Below are 16,489 nucleotides of genomic sequence, written 5' to 3'. Positions count from 1 at the left end.
CCTGTCCCCATAGGAAATTACACCCGTGCTTGAGAGCCCTGATACAGGCGCTGTTTGACAGGCATTTAGTGCTACGATACTACGATATTTCTTCAAAAGTTGATCGTGGAGACATTTTTAGCGTCCACGATCGTAAATCGTGATATCGCACACCCCGTGTCACAACAACAAGCACATTAACAATATGACCATATTTACATATCAGCACCTAATCAGCATCTTGATCCACCCTGATAAACACCAGTACACAGTACACACAGGTTAGACATATTGGTAAAGGGGGTAAAATGCTACAAATATGTCGAATGTATTGTGTTTGTTTGTTCATTTTTAGAAAAGAGAAGAGTAGATGGGGAAGATGGGAGGGGTTGAAGACAGAAAAGATGTCAGTCTAAATAGAAGGGAGTGAAAAGGGAGAAGTTTAAATGCCAGACATGTGCTGGCTGCTGCCTGCGGGACACAGACTTGCAGACACTGCAGTCCATCCACCAACAGACTCAATTTACAGATTGGAGAGCAGCAATAAAGAGCTAACAATCTCACTACAGACAGCACTTCTGAAACCGTTCTGTGGCACGTCCATTTCTCTTCTTCTCCTCGCCCTCCCAAGAAACTGTAATTTGCTCCTGTTTTTTAATCAGGGTCTCACTAATTAAATGAAAGCTCTTGGGCCTCTCCTAATTTGGTCCTGGGACAGTTTCATTTGAGCAGTAAATACTGATTATATCAAAAAAGTGTGTATGAGATCTGAAGGTTTTGTCTCTTTAATCAAAGAAAGGGGGATTTTTCTAAAACTGACTGCTCTTCGACAGTAACAGGACTAAAAATGATAAAAGGCAGTGATGTTCTGAAAATAACATATATATTTTAAACGTATTATTTAAGAAAATATTTCTAATTTATAAATAATTATAATCAGAACATATAATTATTTGATCAAGTAATACAGTTTATTCAATCAGAACTCAAAAAGAATCCGAAACATTCTCCTGGACGTTTTTACTAACAGACAGAACACATTAAATGTGAATGAAATTAAGTAAGTGTCATAAATATTTGTATGCAATTGTGAGCTCTTCTGCAGCAATAGTCACACCTGACTGTGGGCTACTAGCAATAAGCTCAAAAGCACATTAGCAATTCATCAAAAAAAGCAAATGGCATTCTGCAGTAAATGTCTAGGGAAATATTTAGCATTTGATTCTCATTCTGATTGCATTGTCATTGATTTTGAATTGACTCTGCACTGCCTGGGACAGACATAACAGATCATTGCATTTTTTAACTGTCAGTCAGTTGAGGAGCTCTGTCTGGGGGTCAGTGAAGACAACTAGTCTCTCTCTCTCTCTTTCCTTCTGTCTTCACACGGCTCTCAGAAAGAGAGATCCAGCCCTCGAGGCCTGCAAAGAGCCTCCTCAGCCCTTTTCTCATTGCCTGCTATCTCTTGAAAAGACAGCTTTTTCCTTTTCTTTCCTCTGCATGAAAATGAATAGCCCTATTAATCCATCCGCCACTGACCATTCTGAAAAGATAGAAAATGAGAGAGACAACTTGAATTGTGTGTTTGTGAAGTTCAGGGCCTAAATTTCGTTTTGGAAAATAGGGGGGAAATCCCCCTTTAGGTCATTCTTATGGGGGGGGGGGGGGTCAATGTTAATTTGAGGGGGGAGTTTTTTTTTAGACAATTTAAAAAAAATAAGTTTAGCAAAATGTTTGCTCACTCATTGTATTTGTGTTTTTACAGTGGGGTCATTTTTTTTAGTTTACACAACAAAAGGAAGCTTGATTTCAATCTTTGAATTAAATTGAAAAAAGTAGCACAAATAAATACATGAAATAAAGAGAAAAGTTTAGGTCTTACACTAGTATTCAGAAATGCTAGAAACGGAAAAAGTAATCAAATGTAAAATAACACGAAATAGTCTTTTAGTCCTATATAATTTGTAGGGGTGTAAATCGGAGCCTACATGACGATTCAATACGGTACCGATTTCTTAAGCCAACGATTCGATTATTTTCGATACTTCAGAATTCCCCACGATACGATTCGATTCGATACGATTCAATAATCGATATTTTTACGTGATATCTATTAAGTTTCAAATAAATCAACAAAAATGTTTATAATTTGCCTTTTATTAACAATACAGGAACAGTATTCTATTCACATAATGTGTATGTTGTGCTAAATGCACTGCAAATAGAACAGCAAATATAACAGTTACTGCATACAATTCAAAACTTGATTCTATCGAATCCTGGTGCGTTTCCGTGCATCTTACGTCATCGCAAACGTGCACGACGCATGCTAGAAAACAGAACGCGGGTCAATATATTGTGTTTTTTTATTTTATTTGGTGCTATTATGCACAGCTGAGTGAACAACAAAAGTTTACTGTGTGTCGCATTTGGCTTTTTACTGATTGCAAACGCAGGAGACAGTGGATTTCCATTAATTTGTTGCCCTGAGTCCACGCGCTGTGTGTGCGAATACACTGCAGACTCACTCTCGCTCTTATCCAAGGTAAATTATCAACACTATCATCCCTTACATGTGTTTTCTTTAACTAAATACATCATAATCAGCTAAAAAGCATGCGCAGGTCACTTACTTCCTGAACAAGTGCGCACCCGAGTCCGTGATGCTTTCACATTCACGCGAGCCGCGGCACGGTTCGAGTGCAACCGAACTCAGCGCACCTCCTCCAGGCAGTCTCGGGTTTGGTACCCCAGTGCGCACCCGGGTCCGCATGACAGACAGCGTTTACATAATTAGCGATTTTTCATGCGAACCGTGCCCGTTCCGTTCCGAGTTGGTGTGAAAGCACCCTAGACTTTTCAAGTAAGCTGTTGAAGTAGCCTTTTGTACACGTTAGCGCCTGTTTGTTTTACGTTAGTAACTGCTAGCTTGGAATTCGCCAACTAAGTGACTGAGGGTGCATTCACACTGGCAGTTTAGTTCGGTGAGTAACTAACATTAGCCCAGTGCATAACAACAGTCGTTTGTACGCATATGAGCGGATGCTGAAAACAGACAGGCGGCAATACAAACACATTAATCGATACTCTTGCGGACGCATCGATGCATCGAATCGTCGGCTGTATAATCGATGCATCGATACGAATCGATTAATATTTACACTCCTAATAATTTGAATACATAGGCTATTAATCCTGATTCCTTACAATTAATGCTATCTTTTGTTGTTTTATATACAACAATGACAGACACATTCTCCTCTTTTAAAAAGGGCCTGTTGCTAAGCAATCATGAGCCACGTTCTCCATGAAGACGAAGACGTTTCAGCAAAGGATGAACGTGCAAAAGACGTAACGTGAACGGCCCATACTGTTTTCATTATAGTGTCACATGCATTTTCTTTTTGTATTATTTTTTTAAGACATAACCGATTGTGTTTGAGAGGATACTCCCCAGTGATTCTGCGGCATTGGCAGAATCACTCACACTGTTTGTGAAATTGCGTATCGCAGAAAGTTTTTTAAAATGACTGATTTGATCTTATAATCTGTTAGGTTAAATTTACTCATAGGCCTACATGCTAGATTGAATGAATGTTTGCGGGAATTTCCCGCATTATAAACGCAAGACCTGCGGGAATGATTAAAATGATGCGCAATACCCGCAATCCCGCACCGAAATTCGAGCCCTGAAGTTTCTTTTTTTTCATTCTTTCGTCAACCCCCTTCACCTTGGTCAAGAAACATTGCTGTTCGTGGTCCATTGCCCATTTAAGGAAATCAATGTTTTCATCGATAAGGTCCTTCATTTCCTTAGCTGTTTCTGTCAATCTCCAATTAGTAAATGGCTTGGCTTTGACATCTAGAAACCGCCCATTCTTTGTTAATCTCTCTGTCCTTTCACACACACACACACACACACACGCACACGCACACACAGTTAATGTGGCTGGAAGAGTGGATTCCAGTGACCCAGTGCAACACTGTGAATGATACCGGCCTTCATGGATCTAATTCAGCAGTGCCAAAAGCAATCCGTGTCCTCGTACAGCACACCGGATGATTCATTCAAGTGGGTAAAATATTATAGGTGTCTTAGCAGTTAGTGTGTGATGCATGTGTCTATGTTTAATGTTTTCGGATAGTAGTTTATTTTCTGCCGCGTATTGAATCATTTTACGTTTCACAGTCTTTTCCGTTTTTGAATGCCACACAGATTGTGTAAGTCACCATATCTGCTCAGCCAACACAAGCATGATAGTGCTACAGTAGTAACACAGAGAATGAGACAGACAAACAAAAAGAAGGAAAGAAAGAAAGAGCTAAAAGAGAGAGAGAGAGAGAGGAAGGGAGGGAGGGAAAGATCTGTAGTCTAAAGGCAGAGGTAGCAATTAAAAGTAAATGGATCCCAGGGCCCGTTCAGATAGGCTACTACAGATTTCTGCCTATTCTTAGAAGCCGTCCTCAGAGAAGGTTTGAGCTGAGAATTTTCCATGCGTGATGAACTGTGGAAACCAACAAAAGCCCCATTACCAGGAGAGGGATTTAGCCTCGTCTTGCATTAAGAGAGGGAGAGAGAAAAGAAGCCCTTAGTCAAATGGAATACATTAAAGAAAATTCCCTGTGTCATAGAAATAAAAACTAGAAGCCAAATGACAGTTCTCTCATTATCTGAAAACTAAGAGCTCCAGCGGGACATATTCATAGAGCAAATTACAGACCAGACTAAATTATTTTCCAATATTCTAATATTCAGTTTGACAGTGACTCAGAAATGTTTGCGTTAATTTAAGGTTATAATTTTCAAGTTGAGCAGCATTTGGTAGTTATCTTTTTTGTGCCATTCTGTAAGGGTAAATGTCAGGATAAATGTTTATATGAAAATCATTTTTAACTTAAAGGTATAGCGGAGGATCTTTCCGAATTTTAGAGAAGTCCCGCCCTTTCCAAATTTTTTAAAAATGCACATGCGCAACACTCTATTTGCTCCCGAGAGGTAACGCCTATTAAATTATAAACTAACTCAAAAAAATTCACGCAAGACAAAATGTCAATTGCCCTTCCGTGTTTTATTTACTTATTATACTGATCGATTGAGTGACCGAGGACTCAAGACATGATATGCAATGGAGAAGTAGCTTGTTGCATTTGTGTAATAAATACTATGGTGAACACATTGTAATAATCGAAAATGAACACACAAGGTTTTAAAATATTTCAGCGTGATACCATTTACCATTTGGTCATAAGGCTACTTTAGACAAATTGAGATGTTTACCGTGTCTATGCGGTGCATGACTTGTGCTAGGGCTAGCATCGCTAACCATAGCTTACATTAACTTTTACTAGAAGTGATTTTAAATGGATTTCTCCAAATAGCATGACAAACTTTACCTGTCTAGTAGAATCTTCACGACTGCGGCATCAGTGGGAAGCTCAACCTGTGCTTTTAGCGCACGCCAGCGTGTGAAATATTCACCCAAAATCACTCTGGTCTTGTTTCTATATTATGCGGCCTTTCTCTTCTTACCATACACTTCGTATACATTTTTTCTCTTTCGACCCTCAGCCATTTTCAAAGGAATGGCTCAAACCGTATCTCATCACACATAATAGACATGAAGTGCGCATCCGCAAAAAGCGAAAACTAGGGACGAGCACATACAACGGCTTTACGTAAACATATCACCAGAATGATTGACACTTAGGTGGACCAATAGTATAGGCTACCCACCCGGAAAAAGAAAATCCTCCGCTATACCTTTAAGCTACCTGTACTTGCTCCAATCTGTACAAGAGAAAGATAAGATGGTACACTGCGTGTGTGTAAGTGCTAGGGTTGTGCCAATTGACAATAATAACGTGTATCGACAATAGTCAGAGATATCGTCAATGGCTAATTTCTTTGATGATATCAAGACGATAACTGGCTCATTTTCCCATTGAAGTATTAAATTATTATTATTATTATTATTATTATTATTATTATTATTATTATTATAAGGCTAGTATTTTTATTATATTAAAATGAGGACCTACAATTCATTTGGATTCCCTAATTTCATAACAACATCACCACATAACCACACTTGCAACACTGACACGCACGTATGAGGATTGAGGACTCCTGAAAATGTTTTTAAAATTGACTACAAAACAAATTTGAATGTCAAGGTGATTTATTCACAAATAGTCAAGAGTGCTTGTTATAAAAGAGACATAATTCTTATAGTGTTGTTATTTAAGATGAAAAAGCCACCATTGTTCGTCAGTATTTTATTTTGTTTCCATAGCACATTAACAAAACATTTAATGATACTAATAGCAATGCAATAAAATTACAAATTATTATTAATAATAATAATATCACTAAAATTATATGGGCTTAATAACAGTCTTTAGGTCTGAACACAGCACTAATCAGTCATCTGTGAAAATCAAAACCAGCTTCAAACACGACTTAAAATACAATAACTTGTTTAACAAGAAATATTGATTCTCCTAATTTTTTCGCTGTCATTAATTTGGTCCACAAGAGGAATATTAAGCCAGCAAATTAAGATTAAGAGGCTACAGTTATCAGCTTATGTTAAGGTAGCTATGACAGATGCCAAAAGCTTGGTCAGTTTTTTATTTCACTTTTACTTTCAGGGAATAAGTGAGCGCGTTTCCATGTACGTTCTTAACCCTATTATGCTGAATAAGCCGACAGTGTTTGTGGTCTTGTAAATGCATTAACCCGTTTTCCTTTACCGGAGTAAAGTCATAAAAACGGCTTAAGCATAAACCGATCGACTGAGCTAGATTTTTGCTACTTACCCCGATTCTCCTGGCATGTAAACACATTAACCTTCGTTCTATGGGCTTATTGAAGAGTGCATATGATATGTGATAGGCTACATGACAGGAAAGAGTCTTTACTGTGTATTTAAGCGCATCCACGCAGAGCAAACTTTATGCGGTAGCTATAGGCAGGAGGAAATGTATCGCAAAACTTTCTTGACCCAAATAATTATGCAAATTTGTTCTCATCTCGTGCAGTATAGCACAGTCTCGTAAGTACATTCAAAATACTGCATCTGTAAGGCATGAGAGGATATAGCTATATGCTCGTAATTTTCCCGCTGACATGTTGGAATACTCTTTGATTTTTAATGCTTTATTTAACATCACAACAGACATAATAAATGGAATACTCAGAATCAGACACCCAAATGATTGGGCTGTTTTCACCTCACTACCTGAAAATAACCTGATTTATTAACACTATTAATAAACACTCCATCTTTACTAACAAAATAGAAAAAGATTGTAATTTTCCATGATTTTAACATGAAGTAAATTATAGTAAAGTAATTAAATAAATGAGTTAAGAAACAAGTAAATAAATTAGCAAATTAATGATCAAAGAAGTAAACTACCCCCCCACCCACCATAATATTGTGTATCAAGGACCTCACAGGCTGACGATAGGACGATATGACTGAGCATATCGCCCAACACTACAAAGCGAGCAAACTCCTAAACCGAAAACAATTCTAAAATCAAGATTCTGAAATGTTTCCGCTAGACTTTCGAAGAAATGAACGGTTCTCTTTGAGAATTTGTCAAACATGCTCTAATTCTTTTCTAGAGAGTTGTACTAAAGCCTGACCAAGATAGATAATTCCATCTGATTTGTTAATATTTAGTGTTAGGCTCTGATACAGAGCAGCCACTTCAGTTTGTTGCTACCGTAGCAATTGATTTCTATCAGCTCTACGACTCCGCTAAAAAGAAAACAAATAAATATATCAATCATGCATCACAACTCCTCAGATGTTTAACAGCTCTATTGAAAATTAATTAGTTTTCAATAGTGTTAAAATGCAAATATTAGCCTCAGTCCATTCATGAAAGTCAGCATTTTTGAAAAGCTGCTTTGAGCCTGGTTTTGTGCAATCTCTCAGCATGAATTCGGCATGAATAAACTATTTGATTAAAGTCGAATGTCACCATTTGTCTGAGACAACACTATATTGGCAGGAGCCTTTTCCCCTCGGCTTTCATCGAGATGCACATTTAAATATGAGAGGAGGCATATTGTAGCTGACAGCACACTCAAATCTCACTGAAATGTCAATGCTAAGCCACTTGAGGAATGGCACCGCTCTGAGAGAAGGCTGATGAACCAAAATGTCTTCCATCACTTCCTGAGCTCTGCAATATCATGCAGAAATATGCAGGAAAAGGTCAGAATTATATATCAAAACATAAATAAAGTGGTGTCACTTTATAGAATAATGAAAGCTTGAGTAATGCTGCAATGGGACAATCTTCAGATAAAAGCCATTATGATTTTCAAACCACAATCTAGTTTTCTTTCTGCAACTGTGTAATTGTTTTATCTTCCTTATTAGAAACAACTCTTTGTCATTCTGTCCTTCTTTTTAGGATGTAAAATATCACATGATGAAAGGAAAGGTATTTTACGGCTGTTGCATTAGTGAGAACGTCTCTCTGAATTAGTGTCATGTCACATCACTGATGAACAAGCCATCTGAATAATATCTTTTCTAACTGTAGGCTGTACATATAAAAAACAAATTCATTTCAATAATCCTTTTAGTGACGCATGAGGTCAATCTTACAAAGGTGAGCCTTTTTTTTTACTAAAACTGGCTGAACTGAAAGCTAGAGAGTTCAAATCCAATACCGAGGGGCAAGTGTGGGGGGAAAAAATCAGACCATAATGAGTGTGAACATGGAGAAATTGAGAAGAAAGGTGACAGAAATGGCCGATAGCAATGACCAGGTTGGAGCTGTTAGATTAAAGTCTAAAGGTAGTGATGGCACAGACCAAAGCACTGTTTTTTGAATTTTTTGATTCTTCAATTACTGGAAAACAGCACAGAGACCTGAGCAGAAGTGTAATATGAGATCATTTCCAGAGGTTAAATACGAGGGCCACATTTTTTATATGCTCAAGGGGCCAAGAGCTTGAGGCGATAAGCATTTATTATGAAACGCTAGAGAGATTTCCTTTAAAATTTCAGATGTTGAGACAGAGAATGAGACATAAAGATTTGTGACCAGTACGAGGTTTCTGGTGTAAATAGAGAAGAGTGGCCACCTACCACCCCACTAGTGAGTGCACAAAGGGAGAAAAAGTGGATGTCTACTGACGTGGCATGTTTGCCATTCATTTCCCAACTTTGGACAACAAAGGCAAAAAACATTCAGAGAAAAATAGCACTCTCTACAGCACATACTTCAGCTTAAAGAATGGCTGGATAGGCGTTAATGTGCTTTAGGCCACAGAGGGTCAAGTTTTTGCCATAGAGAAGGTCATCACCCATGGCAGTATAAAAGCTTTTCACAAATGGATCTGTCCAGCTTACTTCACTTCAGATTGCAGGGTAAAACATCGGACTCTCCAGTGCTCGGTTCTCTCCAGCCCGCAGCGGGTTTGCTGTCTGCCTGCGATGGCTGTTACGGGTCTAATCAGCCCAACAGCCTCAGACAGTGAGAGAGAGAAGCCCATGGCCAGCCTGAGTAGAAATCAATTACGGAGGATTGAGCTCTTGTATAAAGAACACTAATGGCAACAGCCGGAAATAAAAGAATGATTACAGACATCATAAAAACTGTTATTGGCATAATCAGTATATCTATGTAATGTCTGCTGCCAATTTATGGCTAACAGCTCAGAAATTGATCGGTCTCGATGTACTGGCAGAAAACTGAGTGGGCTTCAAGGCTGGACAATAACGATTTATGTTGCTTGACAACACGGAGGCCTGATAACCTAGCAATAAGAGAAGTTTTACAATAAATCATTTATGTAAACATAGCCTATAACTGTACTAGGGGTCGACCGATTATCGGCGCCGATATTAAGCATTTTTATTAGAGATTTTTTGCCGGGCAAATGCACTCGCACACCACATGATTAACATCGCGCAACATCAGCATCACACGTGCACACGGAATGCACATGTAGCAAACCTCGGGAATTACGCCCGTTTCACACGCAAGCGTGAGATGTACAAGTCTTTTGTAGTTGATGTACAAGTGATTGCAATAGGCCTGTGTGTGTGTGTGTGTGTGTGTGTGTGTGTGTGTGTGTGTGTGTGTGTGTGTGTGTGTGTGTGTGTGTGTGTGTGTGTTTTGAGAAACATCTTTATACTGCAAGGATATATTTATTTTATTTTTATTTGCTATTTATATATTATTTTATTGCCATTACCTGTTTTAATACAGAAGGTTAGTTTCCTAAATAAGTAAATATATCACTTTTATTTTTTTAGTTGAATATATGGAAATGAAAATGGTTCTTCCATACCATAACACTGCACTTAGATGTGTGTGAATTTCCCACACCAGGAGTAATAATTGATATAGTTCTATTTTATGTAATTTGTTCAAAAAATGTTCTATGTAAAATGTTCTATTAAAGAAAAGATAGAAAATAAATATTTGTGTTTGCTGTAAAGTGGTTAGAAAAAATGAAATCGGAATCGGCTAAAATCGGTATCGGCAGGCCAAACTCATGAAAAATCGGAAATCAGAATCGGCCTAGAAATTTGTAATTGGTGCATCTCTAATTTTTATGGTATCGGACATTTTCAAATCCGATTTGCAGATAAAATAATTTAATTTTGAAATGCGCTATATTTGGCTCTGACGCAGCCACTTCTGTCAGAACTCACCACTCTGTAGACTAGACCAATGTCCCCACCCATCTGATTTGTTTGGAGTATCGAGTCCGGCCAATCAATGCGGAAAGCTGAAGGCATTGAAAGTTTTGATCTCAAAGATCTCCACGGCAACCCGTCAAAATAAATGTTTGGGTTTTCATAAAAACCCTTTAATTTAATTAAAGCCCTAAAAATTAAATTTTTGTTAAACTGTAAATAAATTGAATAAGTTTGATGACTTCAATTAATAAGAAATGCTTTTTGTTTACTAAAATTTAATTTAACCATTAAAATAGAGTCTTTAAGTTTTACAAAATGTGTACAGAATGCTGCTGGTTGCTGCCTGCACTTTTTAAGTTATTATTATTATTATCATTATTAATAATAATGCTTTTTATTTAGAGTTCTCAGATTTAAATATATGTTTAAAATCATTTAAAGAAAGTATTTGTCCAAACCCTTTGTTTATTCTTAATTTTGACATTAACTCACATTTTTACACCAGCCATAGGCTATATATCGGTTCAAAATATCGGTTATCGGTCTACTTGATCTGTAATAATCGGCATCGGCCCTGAAAATCACATATCGGTCGACCCCTAAACTGTACTCAACTGTTAAATCAGGTATGTTACAACAAGGAACTATATTTCTATTATAAACACCACAGACATGTTATAAGTATAGAGTAATACTGAAGCCAGGAATGAACACAGTGAATGTTGTTTGTCAGTCATCTATTGCAATAATAATAACTGACTGGTGTACTAGGGTGAAATTATCAATTTTTTTTTTTTTTACTCTGGGCCCTTGGGAACTCAAAGAGCGGTGCTATATTGTGACAGTGACCCTCCAAAATTGATAACAGCCCTTGCTCTAACCTTGGGAATCTATCAGAGGGAGTCAGCATTTTCAGAAGTGCCTCCCAGATATGGCTCTGAATAATGTATCCTATGAATAAAACACATTAGTGACAAAACATACTGAATAATTCACTTTTCATTCCCTCCACGCCAGATATTAGGTCCTCTGTCACTCAGCGGACTCTCATTGGAGTGTCCCACTCCACTCGTTATTTTCACCTCTTAAATACTGTAAACGGCCTCTCGCTGACTCTCTCTGAACCTTGTAGTAAAACTTTAGTCTTGAAAACACACACACATGTACACACTAGCACAAGTAAAACTGATAATAATGAACTAATTTCTAATTGTGTGAGTTTCAAACAACCACGTGTAAATGTAGAAATTAAATGTTTCTAATTAAACACTTAGTCCTGCCCATTAAAAGACACACAGCTCACCTCCTCAAAGAAAGCCAGATTTTTGAAGTGCCTCTTTCACCTGTCTCTCTCCTCTCCTCTCCTATCTCTTATTCTTTTCTTGTTCTCATTTTCAATGCTAATGACAGACAGCATTTGTTCACAAAGACCTAATGAAGGCTTCCACCAAAGCTGAACTAGATAATTGAAACAGTCAATGGCCCGGCACAGGAAGTGGACACCACTTACATTGACACAAATTTGACGTTAACTGAGATTTCAGTTGCAATGCTTCTTATTAGCAGTTCTAATGACTTTGTCAGGTATTTTTGAGCATCTCAGTTTCTAATGGAGGTAGATTTCACAGATCCACCCCACATCCTCAAAACTATTTAACTTCCATTATAGTCTGCATTTGGCACCATATCAAATGTGAAGCACATAAATAAGTGAAATAAAATAAGATGAAGCCACAACAAGTCGTAAATACACTGTAGGTGAAATCATATGATTCATTCACTCACCAGGGTGCAGTAGGTCTCTGGTGGGTCTCCACAGGTGATGTTGGGTGGGTCAAGAGTGACTTTTAGGTACTTGGTCATGTCCGCGGCTTCGGGCTGACAGGCCATGTAATACCAGGTCGGGCCTTCATCCGTGTAGCCATGTGACTTGCACAAGTCATAGTGTCCCCAAGTTGTGGGATAGTGTTGCGTGGCCTGACACACAGTCAGCCATAATGCCTGCAGAGTCAAGAGTAGCGGGAAACGCATGGCTGCTTCCTTTATTCAGGCCGCCCCTCTAATAGACTATTCACTGTGATGTAAAGTATCCGTCTGCTCCCTCCTCTCAAAAGCGCATGAGAGTAAGAGAAATAGAGAAAGGGGGTGGTGGAGAGGAAGCTCTGGGTCTGGTTTAGAAAATAATCCAACTTTTGCTGAGCGTAGGCCAGAAGAACTGCGGCAGCATGCCAGCTTCCCTTTGGTCAATCTAAGATCGTCAAGTCTGATGCTTCAATCTCCACCTCTGATCTTTATTGTGTCCACTGGGAAGGGGCAGGATGGCAGGCAGGGTCGGGGGTGCCAGCAGAGATAAGAGAAGTGGAGGCAGAGAAGACGAAATGATCAGTCAGGGTTGGAGAGAGAGTAAGGCTTCTGACACTCTGATGAATCGACTCTCTGGCTAGATGTTGACTGACAGCCGTCTCAGCTTTGCCTTCTGTCAATCATCCTCTATTGCAGCTTGGCATCTGCACTCTGCACAGAAAAATGAGAGAGGTGATGGTGAATATCAGTTGGGGGATAGAGTTTGACAGCAAGAGGAAATTAGCGCTCTGACTCCTCTGAGGTGGTGCCATTCAAGTGTCTGGTGTGCGTCACAGAGAAATATCATGTATCTAAATGGCCATCAAAGAAAACATGATCTTGAGAGCTTTCATACATTCATTCCTGGCTTTAGCCATAATCCCATGCAGGCCCGTTCTCTTCCACCATGCCTACACTTAAAATGCACTTTTGATACAGAAAGGCGGGTGGCAGAAAGTCTGGGCTAGCCCTCGAGAAAACAAAAGGCTCTCCTGAGAATTAACATTTGAACTAGAGATGTGACGGTGAGGATATTTTTCCACCGGTTAATCGACATGTGACAACACCGGTAATACTGGTATCACCGTCGGGGTTTTTAAATTGCTCATTTTAAAGGCGAACGTAAAATTCACGCGTTTGCACAGGCATCCATAATGGTGCGGTTATTGTGCCCTGAATTGGCGCTAATTTGAAAACTAAACCAAAATTTATTTATTTTTTTACATTGCTTATAAAAAGCTGATTCGGCAGTGTGCGCTTCACTTTCACGAGTTTGATTGACATGCAATCTGACCAATCAAAATCCACCATTTTTGTCCGACAAAGCAGAGAGTTAACTTTAGTAGATTAACGTCGGTGGATTTGAACTTGGCTTTAACTGAGGCAATCTGTCACGACACATTAAAGAGCCACAAAACGGTAGGCCTATTTATTGTTTAATTTTCTTTGACTGACTAAATTTGAAAGTTGAGACTTTGTTTCATATTAAATATTACCTGCTCAGTAGGCTTGGGCGGTAATACGGTAATATGGTATACCGTGGGATCTAAAAATAGCAACGGTATCAGTTTCAATACCGACATACCGTCATAAAAAAAAAAATGCACTAATATGAGACAAGGATTAAATATTAAATATAATTTATTTAACGCCTAAAATGCGTATGCGTGGTTGTCATCACGTGACAGCGTGGAGGAGAAAGAGAGAGAGGTGGATATATGGCGAGTCGCGCACCGAGTGACCTGGTCTCAAAAAAAAATACAGCTTCTGCTGTTTGGCAGTATTTCGGGTTTCGACCGAACGAGAAGGGAAAGGCGGTGAATACGGACGAGGCAATTTGCAAATTGTGCAACAAAAAGGTGACTGCGAGAGATGGAAATACCTCGAACCTAAGGTCGCATATACGAAACCACCATCCACTCACTGCTGCGAGGATGGACCCGAGTTCACTCAGTGCAACAGTTTCAACGCCTCCAGATGCAGGACCAACAACATCTAGGTCCACCGCCAGTACGCAGCCGATGATAATGGGGGCCTTCGGGAAAACAACAAAGTACAAAAGGGACAGTGTCCGTTGGAAAACCTGTACTGATGCAGTGACAAAATACTTGGCGAAGGAAATGGTCTCTTTCAACACAGTGGAAAAAAAGTCCTTTAAGGACATGGTAAAGGTACTAGATGCCCAGTACGAGCTGCCTGGACGGAAACATTTCTCACAAACAGCCGTCCCACATTTATATAGTAAAGTTAGAGACAATGTTCAAGTGCTGCTTTCAATGGCAGACAGTTATTCCTTAACAACTGACATGTGGTCTTCAGTTAACATGACACCATATATGTCCCTGACTGTCCACACTATTACATCTGACTGGAAACTTGAATCCAAATGCCTCCAAACTACGTATTTTCCTGAGAGTCATACGGCGGACAATCTTGCTGCTGCGCTCAGAGCTGCACTTCAGGAATGGCAACTTGACGAGAAAAAACTTTCAGCCATAACCACTGACAACGCTACCAACATTTCTGCCGCAATCAGGTCCCTGCATTGGCCGTGGCTTAACTGCTTCGGTCACAATCTAAACTTGGCTGTCACAAATGCATTGCATGACCAGAGGCAAAAAACCGAGCGCGCACTCGGACTATGCCGTAATATTGTCGGGGCCTTCTCACACAGCTGGCAACGCAAGCGTGAACTCCACAAGAAGCAAGTGGACTTGGGACTCCCAGAACATAGTCTCATAACGGTAAGCATAAAACGTGTATAGTTCCTCAGGGGCTCAAATGTAAAAAAAAAGGGCATATATATATATATGATTATTTTGCATTCTCTGTATTTTTTTGTATTCTCTGTATTCAAATAAATGCAGGCTTGATGCGCATAAAGGACTTATCTAAAAAAAAAGTGCATGCAAATTTGACCAAATTGAATAATATACATTAATGGACTTATTTATGCATTCATTCGTTTATTTAGGCCTATTTATTAATTCATTCGTTTATTTAGGCCTATTTATTCATTCATTTGTTTATTTAGGCCTATTTATTTATTCATTCGTTTATTTAGGCCTATATTCATTCATTCATTCGTTTATTTAGGCCTATTTATTCATTCATTCATTTATTTAGGCCTATTTATTTATTCATTCATTTATTTAGGCCTATATTCATTCATTCATTTATTTAGGCCTATTCTTTCATTCGTTTATTTATGACTATTTATTCATTCATTTGTTTATTTCCATCCATCCATCGTCAGGACTGCGCAACTCGCTGGGGCTCCAAACTGGCAATGGTGGAGCGCATCCTCGAGCAGGCCCAAGCGATCAGACACGTCCTGTCTGATGACAGAAGGAGCAGCCTGTCCCTGACCTGGCAGGACATGGACGTCTTGAAAGCCGTTCACGAAGCACTGAAACCAGTCGGTGACTTCACTGATATTTTGTCAGGAGAAAATTATGTGACCAGTTCCTGTATCCTTCCCATACTACAGCTCTGCAGGGACAATGTGTTGGCTGCGTCAGAAAAGGACCTCCAGCTAACAAAGTCAATAAAAACTGGAATTCTAACAAAGCTGGAGGCCAAGTATGAATCCGATTCAGTGCGCAAAATAATGCGAAAATGCACTTTCCTCGACCCTCGTTACCGTGGAGGATATGAGACGGATGACAGCGCATTGACTGAGATCAAGGCTGAATTACAGGCTGAGATCGTGAGCTTAGAGGCACCAGGTCCAGTGGCCATCAGAGTGGAAGAGGGAGAGGCGCAACCCGACCCCCACAAAAAAAGATGACTCTGGGAAGTATGCTGCAAAAAAAAGCCGATGCAATGGCAGGTCCCGTCGGCATCGGCACCGTAGAGGACCGAGTCGGAGCTGAAATAACAGCATACTGTTTGGAGCCAGTTGCCCAAGGAGACGAGGACCCACTTCTATGGTGGAAAAATGCTGCCGGGCATTTTCCCCAGTTGTCGCGAATAGCACGGAAGTACCT

General features: G+C 39.3%; 1 protein-coding gene across 11 annotated transcripts in view; it reads right to left on the bottom strand.

The window, feature by feature from the left end:
* The window catches only part of ntng1a (netrin g1a), a 130,087-nt gene that overhangs the window by 95,839 nt on the left and 17,759 nt on the right, over nucleotides 1-16,489 (bottom strand). For all 11 annotated transcript variants that reach the window (XM_077245089.1, XM_077245096.1, XM_077245088.1 and 8 more), the window contains exon 2: nucleotides 12,444-13,172. In XM_077245089.1, the coding sequence (XP_077101204.1) occupies nucleotides 12,444-12,689 (246 nt within the window). In that variant the 5' untranslated portion in view covers nucleotides 12,690-13,172. The remainder of the gene's footprint in view (nucleotides 1-12,443; nucleotides 13,173-16,489) is intronic.

This window comes from Siphateles boraxobius, unplaced genomic scaffold, assembly GCF_051911475.1.
Source record: "Siphateles boraxobius isolate OS27281-9 unplaced genomic scaffold, OSU_SipBor_1 26, whole genome shotgun sequence".
Classification (NCBI taxonomy): domain Eukaryota; kingdom Metazoa; phylum Chordata; class Actinopteri; order Cypriniformes; family Leuciscidae; genus Siphateles; species Siphateles boraxobius.
Note: the sequence above shows the minus strand (reverse complement) of the source record. Positions and strands in the feature narration are given on the sequence as shown.